Source organism: Saccopteryx bilineata, chromosome 3, assembly GCF_036850765.1.
Source record: "Saccopteryx bilineata isolate mSacBil1 chromosome 3, mSacBil1_pri_phased_curated, whole genome shotgun sequence".
NCBI classification, from domain to species: Eukaryota; Metazoa; Chordata; class Mammalia; order Chiroptera; family Emballonuridae; genus Saccopteryx; species Saccopteryx bilineata.
In genome coordinates this window covers 35,908,614-35,928,247 of record NC_089492.1, presented here as the reverse complement: position 1 = coordinate 35,928,247, position 19,634 = coordinate 35,908,614, and the positions used below count along the sequence as shown (strand labels likewise).

The window sequence follows — 19,634 nt, the reverse complement described above, 5'->3', positions numbered from 1 at the left end:
GTATTATTTGATAAGATAGACTACAATAGGGACAGGCAGGACACTCTGAAGAGAAAAATTGCTGGAAGAAAATTCACCAAAATGTGAATAGCAGTTATCTCTGAGTATAAAATTAGAGACTTTAAAAAAAATTTATACTTTCTGTATTTTCCAGTTTTTCTATTATGAACATTTATTACATTTATAATTTTAAAAATTAAACATGTATTTGTTTTATAAGTTTTTACTGAGTATTTATGTGTCAGGCATTATGCAGAGTACTAGAGATAAAGTTTTAAGTAACACAGACCTGGTTCCTGCCCTTATACAGCATGGAGTCTAATGATGGAAACAATATTGAACCCATATTCATACAGTTACTTAGTCCTATCAGGGATGAGTTCTATGAAGGTGAAATACAGAGTAAAATAGGGGGACCTAATCTGGTCTGGGGAGGATCTCAGAAGGCTACTCCGAAGAGGTAGCCTGAAACAGGAAACTGAAGGCTTTAGTAGAAAGAACTGGGACTTGGGGGATGAACTGAAAGAAGGTCAGCATGGTATGGGAGGAACTGATAGGCTGGCAGAGCTTAGGTGCAGTGAGCAAACAGTAGCTCAGGAAGTGGCAGGGACCAGAACATCTAACACCTGCCGGCAGTCAAGTTTTGAAATTACAGCTCGTGATTAAAAGCCACAGCGAGAGTATTATGGTAAACAACAGATCCTTTTTGGTTATAATTACTTTGGCCTGACTTAACCAGAGACTCTCTGTGATTAGTGAGGCTACCCAGCGAGGTTTCACTCCATGAGAATAGAGCTTTGCAAGGGCTTAGAAGTCCTCGGGAATATCTGGAGGACTTTACAGGGCCTCTTCACCAGCTGCAGCCACAGAGCACTGCCCACCCACGCTGGGGACTTCTGGATGATTAGGAATGGGTTCTGCCTCCCAAGATAACTGCTCCGGATAAGGTTCTAGGTTGGGGCTTGGTCCAGGCTGGATTCAGAGGTATTCACCTGTAGCCTCCTTGGCTTCAGGCCTCATATCACTTAAATCACTGTGTTCACGAGTGATATATCCTCTTTTACTCTCCCTCTGCTGAGTAAAATATCAAATGACGCAGTGTGGCATTTGTGACATTATTTACATCCACAGCCGGGAAATAAGGCAACTGGAGAAACGTATTACCTCCCATTGTCTACAAACTGATTGGCTGATTTAGACTTTTTTCTTTCACTTTCAAGTTAATCATTTAGTTAGCTATTTTTATTTTCCAAAAGTATATTTATTGTTTATTAAGCCATAACCTAACAACCAGAGTGATAAAAGAGTAAGAACAGAAATTCTCCATCAGTTTGCCAGTGTTTTGCTATAACAGCAGCCAGTGGAGACACCATTAAATTGAAAAGGAGGTATCAACACAAGATTATATTACTAATTTGTTGAGCCTTAACAGATTAATGGAAGACATTAACTGATTGAAGATTATTAGCTGAAACAGACACCAACACCTGTTTTTCAACTAACATTATTTCTCTTGAAAACTGCAACTTGGCTTACCCCAACTTGGGAGTAGGTCTGTTTTGTATGTTCAGCCTCTTAACAATAGAGGGAAAGTTATGGTTTTATTTATATCTCTCCCTGAGCACATTTACACACACACACACCCTCTCCCTGAGCACATTTACACACACACACACACACACACACCCTCCTTTCCTCTTAAGGGGCCTGGGGATATATTACCTAAAATATCCTTACTTTCTGTGCGACACAAACTGGAGCTTTGTAATTGGTCTTGATTGTCGACTTGAGAAGGCCAGGAACATGGTAATTCTAGCCTCCAGTACTCCGCTCAGAAACGTGCTCTACCCGGTACAACATTCTTTGTAGGATGTTAATTCATTTTAAAACTTTAAAAGTTTGAGGGATCTCATTGTTCTTTTCCTCTTCTGTGTCTATGATTTATTTTGCAGGAGTATAAATCAAAACATATTTTTGGAACATTTGAGATCTCTTTAAGGTATTTTTTTGTGCCTATCCTGGAAATATAGAATACTTTGTATATAAGAGCTAATGACAGCAGATCTCTTAGTGTTTCTGTGTTGTAACAATCGCCACTGGGCAGACAGCTGCCAAACATCTTGCAATTAATCTGATGCACGCTGGCTTTCATATTCCTTTTCTTTTAGAACAAACGCCCTGAGGTAGAGGAGCTGGTCTTCAGCCACTTTGTGCTGTGTAACGACACACAGGAGACGCTGCGGTTTGGCCAGGTGGATACTGATGAGAATATCCTGCTGGCGAGCCTCCGCCGTCACCAGTACAGCTGGCGCTCCCACAAATCCCCACAGGTATTTGAGAAACAGCCTCACAAACACAGCGATTGTTAAGCTGGGGATTCATTTATTCTGCATTTGTGCCTGTGTCCAGTTACTTCCCTTTATAAGTCTCCCAAGGAGGCAGGCGGGGTAGCTCCATTCAATGGAAACCCAGAAGGGTGTAGAGATGGGGGCACCGGCACCGGCCTTCTCCAGGAGAGTTGTGTCCTGTTAGCACCGGTGCCGTTAGGCAGCCTGGTGTGCTGGGTACCAAACGGAGCTCCAGAGACAATGGACGTGGGCGTGCAGCCTGGCTCAGCATAACCCGTCTTTACTTTCCACACTTCAGCTTCCTTACATGGAAAAGGGGGATAACAATAGTACCTACTTCATAGGGTCCTGAGGAGTAAACAATAGGTATGTTGAAGGCCCTCAAACAGTGCTTGGTAAACTGTAAGCACTATGTGTTGGGTGTTATTATTCCTTTGTTTATTCACGTTCTTACTATTTGCCAAAATGTACTAGACACTGGGACTTCAAAGATAACCCTTGCTGTCCAAGGCACAGCTCATGATTTGTGACGAAGTGAGCACAATGACAAAATATGTCCAAGGGAGCACTAAGAAAAGACATAGGAAAGGATGTCTGTTTTCCAAGTAGGATAATTCTATTTTCTTGTCACATTAGATGGGGATAATTAAAGGGATGTGGCCCACAGGAATAACATGAGGATGAATTAAATACAAAGATGTGGTCTTAAATGAGTAAAAGAAATCCTAGGACATACAGTACTCTTAAGAATAATGTATTTCTAAAACTCTGGGTAATAAGGAAACTACTGTCTGCTTGTGATTAAAAGAAAGTCATTAAATTAGAGAACGAGTTTTCCCATCTGGCCCCAGCCCCAGAGACCCGCTTTAGAATCCACCAGACCCTGGGCTGCCACTTGCCTCTTCCTTCCCCCAGAGGCTAGGCTCTGATGTCTTCTTTGCTTTGTCATTATAGTGCCACACTATAAGTGTAAAATTTGGGAAAGGTGATACAGTACAATTCTTAAAGTATATTATTTATCCAATTCTAGTTAATTGACAGGACATTAAAACTACATAAATTCTTTTTTAGCGAAAGTTCTTACAAATATTTTTCATATGATATAATATTGCATTTGTAATTTTAGAGTGAATGACATGCCCTTATTTTCAAATTTTCTTCCTGAGAAGTTTCCATGTTAGAAAGTTTTTAAGTCGGTTTGGTTGTTTGCTTCTTGTAGCATAGGTAAAGGGTGTTTTGTTTATTTGTTTCAAGATTAAGTTTCTTTTTATTATTTTGTTCCTTATTAATTGCAAAAGTGAGAGCATACATAAAAAAACGACTACCTGTGATTCTAACCACCCTGAGATAAGCCGGTTAATGCTTGTGCAGCCTGTTAGATGTTTTGAGAGGTTCCCATGGTGAGTCACCCCCAGCAGTGAGCTGGGTGGCAGGAAAGAGGCCTCAGAAGCTGCGGGGCGGGCGGTCGTTCGCTGTCCCTGTGGCCACTTCCCGGGTCACACGCACGCTGCTGGCCTTGGCCAGCAGAAGGTGAGGCAGAGGAAGCCTACTTCCCCTCCCAGATGTTTAAGATGCCTAGTGGCCCTAATGGCCCTCAAGATTCCCCACTGGAGCCAGCATGGGAAGGGTGACCGTCAGAACCGCGGGCTGGGGCGGGGCGTGCGGGAACGGAGTCTCTGTGCTGAGGTCAGACAGTTTCTGGGTGAGAAGGAAGAGTGGATGCCCGCTGCCACCACCACACCTTTCATATGAACACTCTTGCACTTTTTCAAGGACTTTTTTTGTTTTTATTACTGGTTTTGTTTTCACAATATCCCTGTGTGGTTTGTATACCTTGTTATGTATATTTTTCAGACAAGAAGACAAGTAGAAATATTAAGCTAAGATAGTGGTAGAGTTGGCATCCCCTTTGTTTTCATTCTCAGTATAGTGTTATTTTCAAAATGTTGTCAGACTCTCCTAGGTTTTGGCAGCGTGATTTGTCTCTTAGTATAGCCAAGCCGGGAGGGAGGCTTTAAGAGGAAGGCTTTGAAATCGCTAGTATCATACTCCACATTTAAAGCTAGACTAATGGGATTCTTAGTCCAAGTATGAACTCTTACAAAGCCTTAACTGCATTACCAAAAACAGTAAGAACTTTTACTGACAAACTGGAGACATAAGACAGGTGTCTATTAAACTTTTTTTCATTTTATTTTGTAACTGCATCCTCTGGATACGAATTTTAAGATGAGCTGAATTCATTATAATCTTAGGCTAAACTTAGATCAGATTTGTAAAAAAAGAAAACAGTGTCTCTTTGCTAAAGCTACATACGCTGAAGGAAATATGTTTTAGGACCCTGTGAAGCCAGAAGTCTTAATGGGCCCAGGGGGTCTTCATGGAATTCCTTACATCCATAATCACAAATGCTGCTGTGTTCTAATGAGAGGTTACATCTGAGGATCAGAATAACTAACCACTTAGCTTCAAACTGCACCTGGAGGTAGTCATAGACTCACAAGTGAGCAAACTGTTCCCTTTTCCAGACTCCAAGTCACATCCTGCATTGCCCAGCAGGCTTGGTCTTAGGAACATTTGTGTCTGCGTGTTTATGCTACCTTGGGTGTTAGTCAATTCATAGTCTCAGGGAGGATTTCTAAAGTTCAGAGAACTTAACTCCACTAAACAGTGCAGCTTAGATTGCAGAGATCAAGAAAGTGGCAATGACACCTGGAAAGGTTTCAAAGAGGTCAACATATCTTAGAACCACACAGGAGGTTGCTAACAACAGTAAATCTCAACAAGATGGGAAGAAACATGGACACAACCAATTCCAGAAACCCAAAGCTGAAAAACCTCTTAGAAATGAAAAGTTATAAACTCTACTTATAGTTTCTAACACATGCTCTGAGGCAGAATCACTTAAAATGCTGGATATCCCACAACAGTTGCTTGCCTAAACAAACAAAGGAAGAACAAAACTATTTCCTGGGGAATAACTGAACACGCTCAGCTGCACAGTCATGTGCCACCACAGAGGGCCCGTAAATCCCAACTCAGCAGACTTCGGATCAGGTGGTATGAGAACAATAACCGGCAAGCACTGGTCTTCAAAGAAGCACTTCACATTATATAAAGTTGAATCTAAGACTGAAACTGTGAGTTTATGGAATCTTTTTTGCAGAATACAGACAGTATGTGCAGCTCAGTCAAGGGAAGTTTTATTTAATTTAACCGAATATAGTGACTCTTCCTTCAATTAGTGGGATTTATGTACAGTCTGTTCAAGTTAACATGCTTTTCTGGTTAATAGAGGGCAGTGTTGGATAATTGAACTGCTTGGATTAGGAGTGCTTCTACCTTATATATGAGATACTACGTTGCTTTTACTCGTATGACATGCACAATGTATATAGATTATGTGCTTTTTAGAATTGCAGAATTCCAAATCTCAGTGACTTAATTTTAGTAATCAAATAATTAAGCAAGATGGAAATGAGCTCTAGACAGAGCTATAAAAAAATTAATAAAATATTGCTCCAAAATGGGTACAATGCAAAGTTTTATAAGCTCATGAAAAATGACATATTTAAAAATGTAAAATGTAACAAAGTTAGAATTAATTTTGAAAAGCAGCAGAGAATCTAGGAAGTATTCATTAAAGTGATAAGATTTAGTAAGGAAAATATAAATCATACGTTAAAATCAGAGGCTGGCAAACATTTCCTGCGTCGGCTCGCAAGGCCTTGCAGTCTGTGTGCAGCTCTGCACAAAAGCAGCCGTAACAAATGAGGGTGGTTGGTTCCAATAAAACTTTATTTATAGACAGTAAAATTTGAATCTCAGTAATCTTCACACATCACGAAATATTCTTTTGATTTTTTTCAACCATTTAAAAATGTGAAAGCCATTCTTAGCTCACAGGCTGTACAAAAATAGTGCACCAAATTTGACCATAAGCTACAGTTTGTTACCCCTGCTTTGAGACCTCCCAGTTGACAAAATTCAGTAGACTAAAAGTTGGATATTAATTTTTACTCTGATCTAAATGATATTCCTGTCACTTGAAAACTTGGTAAAGTGTTTCGGAAACTGAGAAATGACAAGTTTATATTGTTGATATCTAACACATAATTAACCTATACTCACCACATAACACTAAAATATTTTTATTGTACTCATTCTGGGCCTGGATAGACAAAATGCTCTCCAGTTCCTTTTTCTATGTAAAAATATTTAAAAGTGAGATCTGATCATTTTTCTCTTACGGGAAAATCACAAATTTTGAGTATTACCCACCTATCTTATGGTAATTCTAGCCAGCAGTCAATTTCATTAACTCGACTATAATTCTTGTTCAGTTACCAGTCTTGCCCTATTCATTTATATAAGCGTCTATGCTCATATATCTAGAGAAAGACATTTCTTGTTGCCATGGCCATAATTTAGGAAATTTAAAAGCAGGCTTACGGAGGGAAGGAAAACACAGTGTTTTCAAAATTGTTCAAACTGATAATTTTTTTCAAGTGTTTGCCTCTTCTGTTACATTGCGTGTGGCATGCATATTAAAGTTTGTTTAGAAAAGGCAAATAAGAAGACGTTGCTACACACAGAAGGTGAGATGGAATTGATACTTCCTTTCTAGAAAGCAATTTGATAAGAAGCATCAAAGCTATTAAAATGATCATAGCCTACTTTCAGTTAATAATTCCAGTAAAAACAAAGATTTAAAATGTTTACCACAATTTATAGTATCAAAAAAATTAGGCCCTGGCCGGTTGGCTCAACGGTAGAGCGTCGGCCTGGCGTGCAGGGGACCCGGGTTCGATTCCCAGCCAGGGCACATAGAGAAGTGCCCATTTGCTTCTCCACCCACCCCCCTCCTTCCTCTCTGTCTCTCTCTTCCCCTCCCACAGCCAAGGCTCCATTGGAGCAAAGATGGCCTGGGCACTGGGGATGGCTCCTTGGCCTCTGCCCCAGACGCTGGAGTGGCTCTGGTCGTGGCAGAGCGACGCCCCGGAGGGGCAGAGCATTGCCCCCTGGTGGGCAGAGCCTCACCCCTGGTGGGCGTGCCAGGTGGATCCCGGTCGGGTGCATGCAGAAGTCTGTTTGACTGTCTCTCCCCGTTTCTAGCTTCAGAAAAATACAAACAAACAAAAAAATTAAAAACCAAAATGTTCACTTCTAAGGAAAGTTAAATAAAATCTGGTATATCTATTGGATTAACTATGATGGGACCTTTTAAAGTTTTACATAGGAAGAGAAGCTCTACATATTATATCAGTTAGAAAAGCAGAATAAAAGTTCTGTATTTAGGTGCTGGGAAAACTGGAAAGCCACATGCAAAAGAATGAAACTGAACTACAGTTTGTCCCCCTGTACTAAAATTAACTCAAAATGGATCAAAGATCTAAACATAAGACCTGAAACAATTAAGTACATAGAAGAAGACATAGGTACTAAACTCATGGACCTGGTAAGAGCATTTTATGAATTTGACTCCAAAGGCAAGAGAAGTGAAGGCAAAAATTAATGAATGGGACTACATCAGACTAAGAAGTTTTTGCTCAGCAAGAGAAACTGATAACAAAATAAACAGACAGTCAACTAAATGGGAAATGATATTTTCAAACAACAGCTCAGATAAGGGCCTAATATCCAAAATATACAAAGAACTCATAAAACTCAACAACAAACAAACAAACAATCCAATAAAAAATGGGAAGAGGACATGAACAGATACTTCTCCCAGGAAGAAATACAAATGACCAACAGATATATGAAAAGATGCTCATCTTCTTTAGTTATTAGAGAAATGCAAATCAAAACTGCAATGAGATACCACCTCACACCTGTTAGATTAGCTATTATTAACAAGACAGGTAATAGCAAATGTTGGAGAGGCTGTGGAGAAAAAGGAACCCTCATCCACTGTTGGTGGGAATGTAAAGTAGTACAACCATTATGGAAGAAAGTATGGTGGTTCCTCAAAAAACTGCAAATAGAACTACCTTATGACCCAGCAATCCCTCTACTGGGTATATTCCCCCAAAACTCAGAAACACTGATACGTAAAGACACATGCAGCCCCATGTTCATTGCAGCATTGTTCACAGTGGCCAGGACATGAAAACAACCAAAAAGCCCGTCAATAGATGACTGGATAAAGAAGATGTGGCACATATACACTATGGAATACTACTCAGCCATAAGAAATGATGACATCGGATCATTTACAGCAAAATGGTGGGATCTTGATAACATTATACGAAGTGAAATAAGTAAATCAGAAAAAACCCAGGAACCGCATTATTCCATACGTAGGTGGGACATAAAAGTGGATCTAAGAGACACTGATAAGAGTGTGGTGGTTACGGGGGAAGGGGGGAGAGGGAAAGGGGGAGGGAGAGGGGCACAAAGAAAACTAGATAGAAGGTGACAGAGGACAATCTGACTTGGGTGATGGGTATGCAACATAATTGAACGACAAGATAACCTGGACTTGTTATCTTTGAATATATGTATCCTCATTTATTGATGTCGCCCCATTAAAAAAAATAAAATTATTTAATATAAAAAAAAAGCTTTAAAAGTTCTGTATTTACAGTATGATCTTAACAATGTAAGAACAAAGGTATAGAAAAATATTGGAAGGAAATATGTGAAAATGTCACCAGTGATTGCCTCTGAATGATGTGTTAAGGTGATATTTTTGCACTTTATTATATTTTTGTATACTTCTCAACTTTTTAAAATAAGGGGTATTGATTATTACATCTGAGAGGTTAAGTTAAACATCCTGAAAAAATTATATGCAGACTAAAAGTGGCAACCGTAATGATATATTAAGGATGGTTATCTTTATTTCTTTCTTTTTATATGAATGATCACAACACTTTTTCCCGAGTATTCTCTTAGTTACAGCTTTGTCCCATTCCAGTCTGTCTTGCAGACTGCTTCTTTAGTAATGTTTTGATTATTATACTTTCCTCTCCAAAAATCTTCTCAGCCTCCCTCATCATCTATTAAATATATCCAAACTATTTGGCAGCCAAAGCCTGACTCAGCCTACTCACAAGCCCTCCTGCCTGCCATAGTTTCTCTCTAGCTGCTTATTTAGTCTCCTTCCCTCCTGCTCACTTTTTTTTTATTGAGAGAGGGGAGCCAGAGAGACAGACTTCCTCATGAGCCTGACCAGGATCCACTAAGCAAGCCCCCTAAAGGCAATGCTCTGCCTCTCTTGGCCATTGTTCCATTGCTTGGCAACAGAGCTATATTTAGCTCTTGAGGTGGAAGCCACCTAGCCATCCTTAGCCCCCAGGGTCAACTTGCTCAAACCACTGAACCATCAAGCCATGGCTCCAGAAGAAGAAGGGAAAAGGAGTGGAGAAGCAGATGGTCACTTCTCCTATGTGCCCTGAAAAGAAATTGAACTCGGGACATCCACATGTGTAGATCCACTGAGCCAACCCGCCAGGGCCCCTGTTCATTTTTATTTATTTACTTATTGATTTGTTGTATTTTTCTGACGTGAGAAGCGGGAAGGCAGGAAGACAGACTCCTGTATGTGCCCAATAGGGATCCACCTGGCATACCCTCCAGAGGGCAATGCTTTGCCCATCTGGGGTGTCACTCCTTTGCAACAGGAGCCATTCTAGCACCTGAGGCAGAGGCCATCGAGCCATCCTCAGTGCCCAGGCCAACTTTGCTCCAATGAAGCGTTGGCTGCGAAAGGGGAAGAGAGAAAGAGAGGGGGAAGGGTCGAGAAGCAAATGGGCACTTCTCCTGTGTGCCCTGGCCGAGAATCAAACCTAGGACTTCCACACGCCAGGCCGACCAGCCCTGTTCATTTTTAAATATATACTTTTCTTCTAAGAAACTCATTGTCTGATGAGGGAGTCAGAAATGTAAATGAATTGTTATAGACATGATCAGTATCTATCAGAATACTGCAGTACTTCAACAGGGAGAAATGATGGGTGACTGAATTAAAACACTAGTCACAGAAATGAAAAGCAAGAGAATCGGGAATTAAAATCAGTTGCATTTGAATACGGACAAAATCGTAAAGGAGACTTGAAGAAAATATTTTCAAGTTTAACATGAGGATGGGAATTTGACAAGGTTTCCTGGTAGAAGAGATATTGGTATTGAAACCTGTATAATTTTATTAACCAATGTCACCCCAATAAATTCAATAAGAATTTTTTTAAATTTTTTGAAAAGGTAGTATCGTATGCCAACTATAATTCAAATATAAAAAAAAAATAAAAATGAAAGTTAGGCCAATAAAATGAGGGTGGAGGTGGTATTCCAGATAAAGCCACAAAGGCATAAACAATGTGGCATGGTGGGACAGCCTGACGATGCAGCTACAGTGTAGAGCAAGTGCGTGGAACTACACGGGGGAAAGTTGGTGGTGGCCAGGAGGGCCCTTGTCCAGCGGGGTAGGCAGTTTCCGTGCTGCCTGGAGACAGTGGTGGTAGCACTGAGGCGGGAAAAGCTGCATACTCAGAGAGGTCAGAGGTGGCTTTCCACAAAAGCTGGATTTGAAGGATGAATCAAAGATGGCCCACTGGACAATAATGGAGGAGATGCACAGGCAGAACTAAAGAGATACACACACATACACACACACACACACACACACACACACACATATAAATTGCATATCATGGTCAAAGGTATTCAGGTTTTGTTCAGAATAATTTAGGCATAAAATTCCGTGTCATGCCGAAGAGGTGTGTGCTAGTAAACTGGCTCTGAGAGTGGTGGGTGGGGGAGCCCTAATTTGTAGGGTTGGTGAATTTTCATGGTCTAAATACTTACATCATAGCTCATTTCAGGCTGCTAACGATTTAACAACCAACCAACTCACAAAATTCCTGAGTATTTAGAAATTCTTCTTTATAAATAAGCAGGAGCCAGTTCTAGCACACCACTGTCTGGGGAGTGATGTTCTGAAGAGCCTGGCAATTTATTATGAGGAGATATATTTATATGTGATGGGCAGCTTTTGGCTACTGAAGGATTCTAAGTATGGGAGTCACAGGATCACAGTTACATTTTGGAAAGACTCCTTTGGAATAGTTGAAAGACAGTCTACAGAAGATTGAAAATACAAGCACAGAGTTCAGAAGTGGGAGAAATAATGGTAACTGAGCCAGGACAGAATAGAAATCATAGACTGCTGTAAATGTCTAACAAACTTATCTTTCTGTGAATAATAGCCATAAATTCTAAGCAAAACACAATAACAGTTACCCAAGGCCTCTAGAGACTAAAGAAAGGCAGGCAGGTTTTGGAGGGAAATGAAAAGTTTGAGCAAATAATCTTCACACAATGAATTCCCAATTTTTTTCGGCTTTGCCCTGAGGGCAACTACAATTCTGTCAGTACAGGGGTGACCCATGATCTTTCTGGCCCAGGGTGCCAGGGGAAAGAACTCAGGCAGCCAAGACTATTAGAGAGTGAGGAGATGACCTGGAAAGGGGGAAAGCCAGAAAGTGGGCAAATTAGATGTTTAAATTTGGCCCAACTGTTGAGCCAGATGTGCGTAGAGCAACCTGAAAGCAGCCTTACCCAAGGCGAAGACATGAACTTCACTGAGCTGCTCCGCACCCTGGTGTAAGAGCTTTCAGTTTGAGTGCAACAAGTTAATTAGCTACTAAGTCAAAAACATTTACACTCTTTGGAGCAATTATAAGAGAATCCAGAGTCTCCACAGCATAACATTTAAATGTCCACAGTATAACCCAAAATTATTTGACAGATTTCAAGAATCTCAAGGAAATATATAGTTACTCAATTTTAAGGAAAAGACCATTAACAGATGCTAACCTGAACATGACCCACAGGTTGGAATTATCAGACATATACTTTAAAGCAACTCTGGAAAAGGTAAAGAAATTTTACAGATGTAAAGTGTCCAAATAGTTGATTTTTAGTTAATCAAAAAAGAGATAATTCTGGGTGGGCTCAGTTCAATCAAGTTAAAGCCCTATAAGAGAACTGGCCCCTTTTGTGAGGAGATAGGCTCCTGCTGGCCTCACAGAAGCAGATGCCGTTGTGACTGCCTATGCAAAGGAAGCGTAGGGCCTCCGGTGGGCCCTGCTCATCTTTCCACAATGGAATAAAGTTTGCAACAATCTGAGTGATCCTGGAAGGGGAGTCTTCCCCAGATGAGCCTCCCAATATGAAGGAAACCCAGCTGACACTTCAGTTGCCATTTTGTACAACCCTGAGCAGATGACCCCGCTGAGTTAGGCTGGGACTCCTGACCCACAGACACTGTAATTATGTTTTGTTTAAGCCGCTGAATTTGTGGTAATTTGTTACTCAGCTATAGAAAGGTAATACAACATTACAGAATAAAAAGTCAGTAAATTTCAATATAGACCAATAGAAATCATCCAATATGAAAAAGAGGAAAAAGATTCAAACAGAATGAATAGAACTTCCAAGCCTTGTTGCATAATTTGAAAGGTCTAATATATAAGTAATAGCAATTCATGAATGAGAAAAGAGAGAGAAAATGGGGCCAAAATAATTAAAGAAATAAGACCAGAAAACTCCTTAAATTTTGTGAAAGATAGAAATTTATAAACCCAAGAACCTCAGAAACCCCAAAAAGGCATTTCAAAGAAATTCACACCCACTCACATCATAATGAAACTACTAAAAAACCAAATATAAATAGAAAATGTTGAAAGCAGCCAAGGGAAACAACAATTCAAAAACTATGGCCTTCTCTTTAGATAGACTCCTGGTGCTGGAAAGCAGTGAGGCAAGGCTTTGAAGTGCTGAGAGGGTTAGGTTGGGAGAGACCTGTTTGGAAGATACTTGAGAGGTTGTAATCACCTGGAAGAGAAGGTTATAATCACGAAAGAGAAGGGTCTATATTGAACCTGAGGTTCAGACTTAGGGGACAAGTTGGTAGTGTTGCTGTTGACCACGACAGTTAACTGAGTAGGACATTTTTGACATAAAGAATGAGCAGGATGTGAGGCCACAACAGCATGATCCTAAATTCCATTTTGGACATGTTGAATTTCAGGTTACTTTGCAGGACAAGAAAGACAATATATAAGAAAAAGCACAACTTTGAAGTCATAAAAACCTGGGTTTCACTCCTCAGGTCTGTTAGTTATGTAAGATTGGACAGTTTCTTACTTCCTTGGAGTTACAACTTCCTCTCTGCAATAGTAAGTGAATATCTAACGAAATAACTGTAAAATGCCTAGTAAAGAACTCAGCTCTCTATAATGAAAGATTCCTTTCCCTTCTTTTGCCCTTTCTTACCAGACATCCAAGGGGCCAGTGAATTAGAGAGTCAGGTCAGGAGTTCAAAAGAATAGTATGGCCTAGACATAAAAAATCATCGATGCTACATAGCAGTGGATATAGGAAAGAATGACTAGGAGAGAGTGCTAAGAGACGAGGACTGTATTAGTTATCTCTTGTTGTAGAACAACGTACAGTGGTGGTACAGGCATAGGATAACTACTGTGTACACTCCCTTTCATAAAAGGATAAAATGGGAGACACGCAGGAAGAGAAATTCTGAAATCCAATCACAGTAATGTTGGAAGTTTCTTGGTTAGTAATCATTCATACTTCCGCATGGAAATAATTGTCCGTGGCTCATGGCTTCAGACTCTTGGCTCAAGCCTCTGAGTCATCCATCTTTTTCCATGAAAGATATCCTTTGTTCACACGTCATTGTTTTCTAAGCCTGTTTTCTATCTCTAGAGTCTTGAAGGTTCAAAGATCTCTTTATATTTTATATTGTCTTTGTATCTTTCAGTCTAAATTGGCAGTGTTTCTGCCAATATAATTCTTTAAACAATTTTATGGGTCTCCTATTGATCTTATTGAGACCTACTGCTATAGACAGAATCACACCCATGTATCTCTTCAGGTTAATTCCTTCACTACTTTAGGATTCTGCTCACACTGCTGAGGAACATCACCCTTAATCCCTTTGAGTAGTGAGGGGTTTTTTCATGCTCACTGACCTCCAGAAGTGAGTTTTTTTTCCAAAAAATGAAATTAGTTCCAGTTACAGTTTTATTAACTTAAAATCATGTTTGTTTGATAACCAATTTATGGAAACAAGAAGAACATACATTTGCCTTTTTTTTTAATGTTGCCTTACACATTTTTAAAATAAATCGATCATACTCTGGATGGTTGGGAGGCACCAGAACGTACATGAATGTTCGTACTACTCAAAGGGTTAAGTGTCTTAGAAGCCCTATGGTTTGAATAGCTCATTGAGACACCAAACTAGATCTTTCTGAGATCTTTACCAAAAGATTTTTTTAGCCACATCCTTAGCATTCCTAGACCTGCTTTTCCTGGCCACATCCTGGATTTGATTTTTGCTTGGAAACCATTACTTGATTTTAGCATCAATTGCCATCTGGAAAGCTAGGAATTTTCAAAATTAACAAGTCCTTTCTCTTTATTATCTAATAGTTCTTCCTTAAGATTATATCACCCCTCTTGGACTTTAATATAAGCAGCCGATAAAAACCAGGAGGCACTTCAAAACTGTCTGGAAATCTCCTTAGCTATATCATGTAGTTTATTAGACACATTTTATACTTTGCATGTTACTGCATGTTATAGTGTTGCTAAACTCCTTGCCACTATATAACAAGGATCTCTTTCCCTACAGTTTCCAATAATATTTTCCTAAATTCCTCACTGGCAGCCTCCTCTAAGGCCGTCAAGTTTCTATTAATATCTTTGAAGCACCTTAGACATTTACTAATACTCCTCAAAGTCTTTCCCGTTTCTGCCCACCTGCCTGCTCCAAAGCCCCTCCCACATTTTAGGCTTTTATACAGTGCTCCCACTTGCAGATACCAAAATCTATATTGGTTACATACTGCTGTTAAACAAATTACCCCAAACCCTGAGTAGATAAAACAACAAATATTTATTATGTCAGTTTCACTAGCCAGGAATTTCAGGGGTGATTTAACTGAATGACCCCAGTTGAGAGGCTCTGATAGGGCTCTAGTCAAGACATCAGCTAGAGCTGCAATCACGTAAAGGCTTGACTGGGTTGGAAGATCCGTTTCTAAAATGGCTTGCCCACATGGCTCTGGGCAGGAAGCCTCAGCTCCTTGCCTCAAGGATCTTTCCATGCAGCTGCCTGAGTATTCCTATGGGCTTCCCCCCATATCAAGATAGAATAAGACAGAAGCCACAGCATCTTTTATGACTTAAGCTCAGAAGTTATTCATTGTCATTTCTTTAATAGCCTAGAGCAGTGGTTGGCAAACTCATTAGTCAGCAGAGCCAAATATCAACAGTATAACGATTAAAATTTCTTTTGAGAGCCAAATTTTTTAAACATAAACTATATAGGTAGGTACATTCCTTACCGAGGTAGTGCCAGCATGTGGTATTTTGTGGAATAGCCACACTCAAGGGACCAAATAGCCGCATGTGGCTCACGAGCCGCAGTTTGCCGACCACTGGCCTAGCAGTTACACAGATAAGCCCTATTCAGTGTAGAAGGGACTACACAAAGGCACAAATAACAGAAGGCAAGGATCGTTGTGGCTGCCATAAGGACTAGTAGTAGAATGTAGGAGCTAGGCTGAGGAATGGGATCCGTTGAGAAAGAATAAGAGGTAGTAGGAAAAGCAAGACATCGCAGGAAAACTAGGACACAATGGTGTTCCAAAAACCTTGGGAGAATATCTAGAGGGGTAGAATTATCAGTGTAGCCAGATGCCATAAGGAGACTGAGTGAGACAAGAACTGACGAGACCATTGTAGTTGGCAATGGGATGTCACTGATGGCTCAAGCACTGTTTTCAGTGGCAAGATGGGGATAGAAGCCAGATTGCAGTGTGTTGAGAAGCGAATGAGAGGTAAGGAACTGAAGAGAATGAGCATGAATTTTTTTAAGTCTTATTTGGGTATTGACTAGAGAAAGCTGCAGAGTCAAGTGAGGAGTTTAAATGGAAGAAACTTAGGCAAGTTCATATCTAAGTATAAAAATAAATAGCTGAGAGGTTGGTGGCGCACTGACTAGAAGACGAATGAACAATGAATGGCACAAGCTGTTAGCAGGGAAGCAGAGGAAGGGATCTAGATCACAGCTAGAAGGATTGAGCCCCGATGGGAAGGGGTTTATACCACGTATCTGTTGCTGCTTAACAAATCACCCCAAAACTTAGTGGCTTAAAGATGTTTATGAGTGTGTTGTTCAGAAATCCAGAACACCCAGTTAGGAAGCCCTTCTGCTGGGCTTAGCCATGAGGCTGCAGTCTGGGGCGGGGTGGTCCAAGACAGCCTCATTGACTTGTTTGCTAGTGGACAGGCCGTTGGCTGGACCCTCTGGCTCTCTTCCCTATGACCTCCTCAGCGGGAGAGCGAGAGCAGAGACTGCAAACCTGCCGAGCCTAAGCTCAGAATCACTCTGTGTCACTTCCTCCCCATTCTAGTAGGCAGAGCAAGTCTCAAGGATAGGCCAGATCCAAAGGATAAGGAACTAGAATTTACCTTTTGATGAGAACTGCTCAAAGAATTTGTGGCCCTTCGCAACCAACCACAAAAAGCCTCCTACTTTGAGATAGGAAAGATAGAGAATGAGGATTAGTGTGGATGGAGGTGAGGGTGTAGTGGGCTTTGCTCAAAGTAAAAAAGAAAAAAGAGTAGGAGGCTTTAAAGAGTTTTTCCACAACATCTAATCCTGTCTCGTGCTCATAATACGCATTCAATGTTGGTTAAATACATAAATGTTGAAATTTCTTGTAACATTTTTGACATTTCTCAGAAACATAAACTAAAAAGCGTAATCAGAGATCCTCTAATCTCAAAATGTATGTTTCACTGTACTGTCAGTGCCCTTGGGCTCTTGGTTAAGATTAGCTCCTGGTCTCCACCTCCACGCCTTTGGCCTCTCAGTGGTCTAGTGTAAACTGTGACAATTAGGACAGTGGCATAGGCGGGGACTGGCAGTACACTTCAGATGAGACCAGTTTTCCTGTCCACGTGCATGTCTAACTCTCCCCACTTTTGTTTATCTGTGAGAAATTCTTATTTATCATCAATGGGGGGAGTGCACCATACAATTACCAAATATTACCGATTTTAACAAGACCTCATTTGGAGTTAAATTTGCCATATATTGTCTCTCTCTCGTCATGAAAACCGAGTCCGGGAACCCTGCAGTGTCCCCCTTATGCTTGTGAGGGCACAGCTGTCTGCAGCTAGCGCTTCCTTTTGGGAAGGATTGTTTTGCCTTTACTCCCAAGTGGTAGTAACAAGCTTCTTATTGTTGCTGACATTAAGATAGCTAAAATCAACAATGAGGAACACTTTTTTGGACCATCTGGCAAGGATTTTAATCCAAAATATTCTATAAACATAGACTCAGTTTGAGTACCCAGACCCACTGTCCAGTGACTGACTCCATTCTTATTTTAAGCAGTAATGAAACAACAGAAGAGCAGTCTGAAGAGAGAAGGTTTCTTCACCTTTCTCTCTTGAAATATCTTTGGTTTCATAAGAGAGTCCAGGAAACTTACTTTATTTGAGGAAGCCTGTAGTGCCTTAGGAACTCAGCAGTAGAAGTCAATGGGCCCTAACAGTTTGGGTCATTAAGTATCTAGTGGATAGAGCATATTTGGAATTTCTTCATTATCTGTTGGGAAATACAGTTACTCCATTTAAATGAGAGGCAGAGGGTGGGATTGAGGTTCTTTCCCTGTACGTTTTGAAGTTTCTTTGCAAAAATGTTTTGCAGTATGACCTCATTAAGACTTATTAAGTCTATCACAAAAAATGGCAAAGATAGGGTTGTGACAGGGCACTTTTTCCAGTCACAGAGCTGATTTCTGGAATTTTCTACAAGCTGGAAGGAAAGGGAATGACTGGGGATTATTTCAGCTGCGAAGCACCCAGAGGAATGACCGCTGGTGCTGCTAATGGTCTCTCTGCCCCTCACTGGCAATAAATTTTAGACATTGAAATATAGCTTTGGAGAAAAGTGTACTGAAGATTCCTTAAGCTTTTTACAAGACACTCAAAGGATTTTCACAAGCCAGTGCTCTGCTAATGTGAATTCTTGATGTCTAAACATAAAGGCCCTTTACGAAACTAATTTTAAATGTGAATTTTAATACAGAGTACTTGGAGAAGGAGAATACAGCTGGACCATTAAAGCATGGTAGTTTGCCATTTTTAAGTAATAGGAAATACTTACTGATCAAGAATGTTATAAAGATTTCAGCGTACATAATGTGATTGTCTTTAATCATAACCTGTTACCACAAGGCTGTGTAACAAAGCATTAACTCTGTTAAAGACAATGGCATACCTATTATATCATGGCACGTTTTAATTATTTCCATGCTGAACAGGATATTGAGGAGCTTATTATCTAAAGGTCAGAATAATGCCCAAGACATGGCCAAACCCAATGAGTGTCAGATGCATGGAATGTTGGATGACTTCATAGTTATGAAATTATTTCATTTCTCATGATAATTCCTGACTTGCCAAGTTAGTGAATTTTAAGAACTCTGAGAACAGATTTTAAGATAAATGTGAAATAATCCATACTTTTGGAGTCCGGGACTTCCCTTCAGGCATTAGTTCATATTTGACTTGCTTCACTTACACTTGGGGATAAAACAAGTTAGGACAAGGCCTTAGATGCCACGTTCCCTTCCTGGGAAAGAAAACCGACCTGCACAACTTTGGCTGGCTCATGTTTCTTGTTCTACAGGCGCTAAGAAGCAGTGGTTGCCATGAAATACTTTATTTAACCTTTATAAAAATGTTTTCTTAGTATGGCAGGGAAGTTTAGTTAAATGAAAATAAATAACTAAAAATTTTGGATTCCTTTTATATCCATCTGTTGACTTCTTTTTTGAAAATTAAAATTTAGGGATAACAATAAAAATTGTCTGAATTGCCATGATGGCTAAAAATAAAGATGCACTAAACTGCATGCTCTTTTCTTAGAACACATGTTGGCATATCTTCTACATTACATTAAACTAAATTTTGCTGAATGATTAATAATCATTACATTTAAGAAGTAAGTGAAAGAAAGTTTTTCTTTAAACTTTGGCTGGGTGTCTCTATTGTTTGTATTTGTAGTTAATCAAAATTGACTATCAAACAAAACCTGACAATTGGGTTCACAAACTCAAAATAGTATCCAGATCTGAATGGCTATTAAACAGTACCTCAGTGCCTTACTTACTGGCTTTCATTTCTCAGCTCACCTAAATTATTCTTTATTATTTCCACCCAACACACCCTGATCTC

General features: G+C 40.0%; 1 protein-coding gene across 4 annotated transcripts in view; it reads left to right on the top strand.

Moving 5' to 3' along the window:
* Positions 1-19,634, top strand: part of VPS13B (vacuolar protein sorting 13 homolog B) — an 890,836-nt gene that overhangs the window by 787,004 nt on the left and 84,198 nt on the right. For all 4 annotated transcript variants that reach the window (XM_066265974.1, XM_066265971.1, XM_066265975.1 and 1 more), the window contains exon 43: positions 2,169-2,330. In XM_066265974.1, coding sequence (XP_066122071.1) covers positions 2,169-2,330 — 162 coding nt within the window. The remainder of the gene's footprint in view (positions 1-2,168; positions 2,331-19,634) is intronic.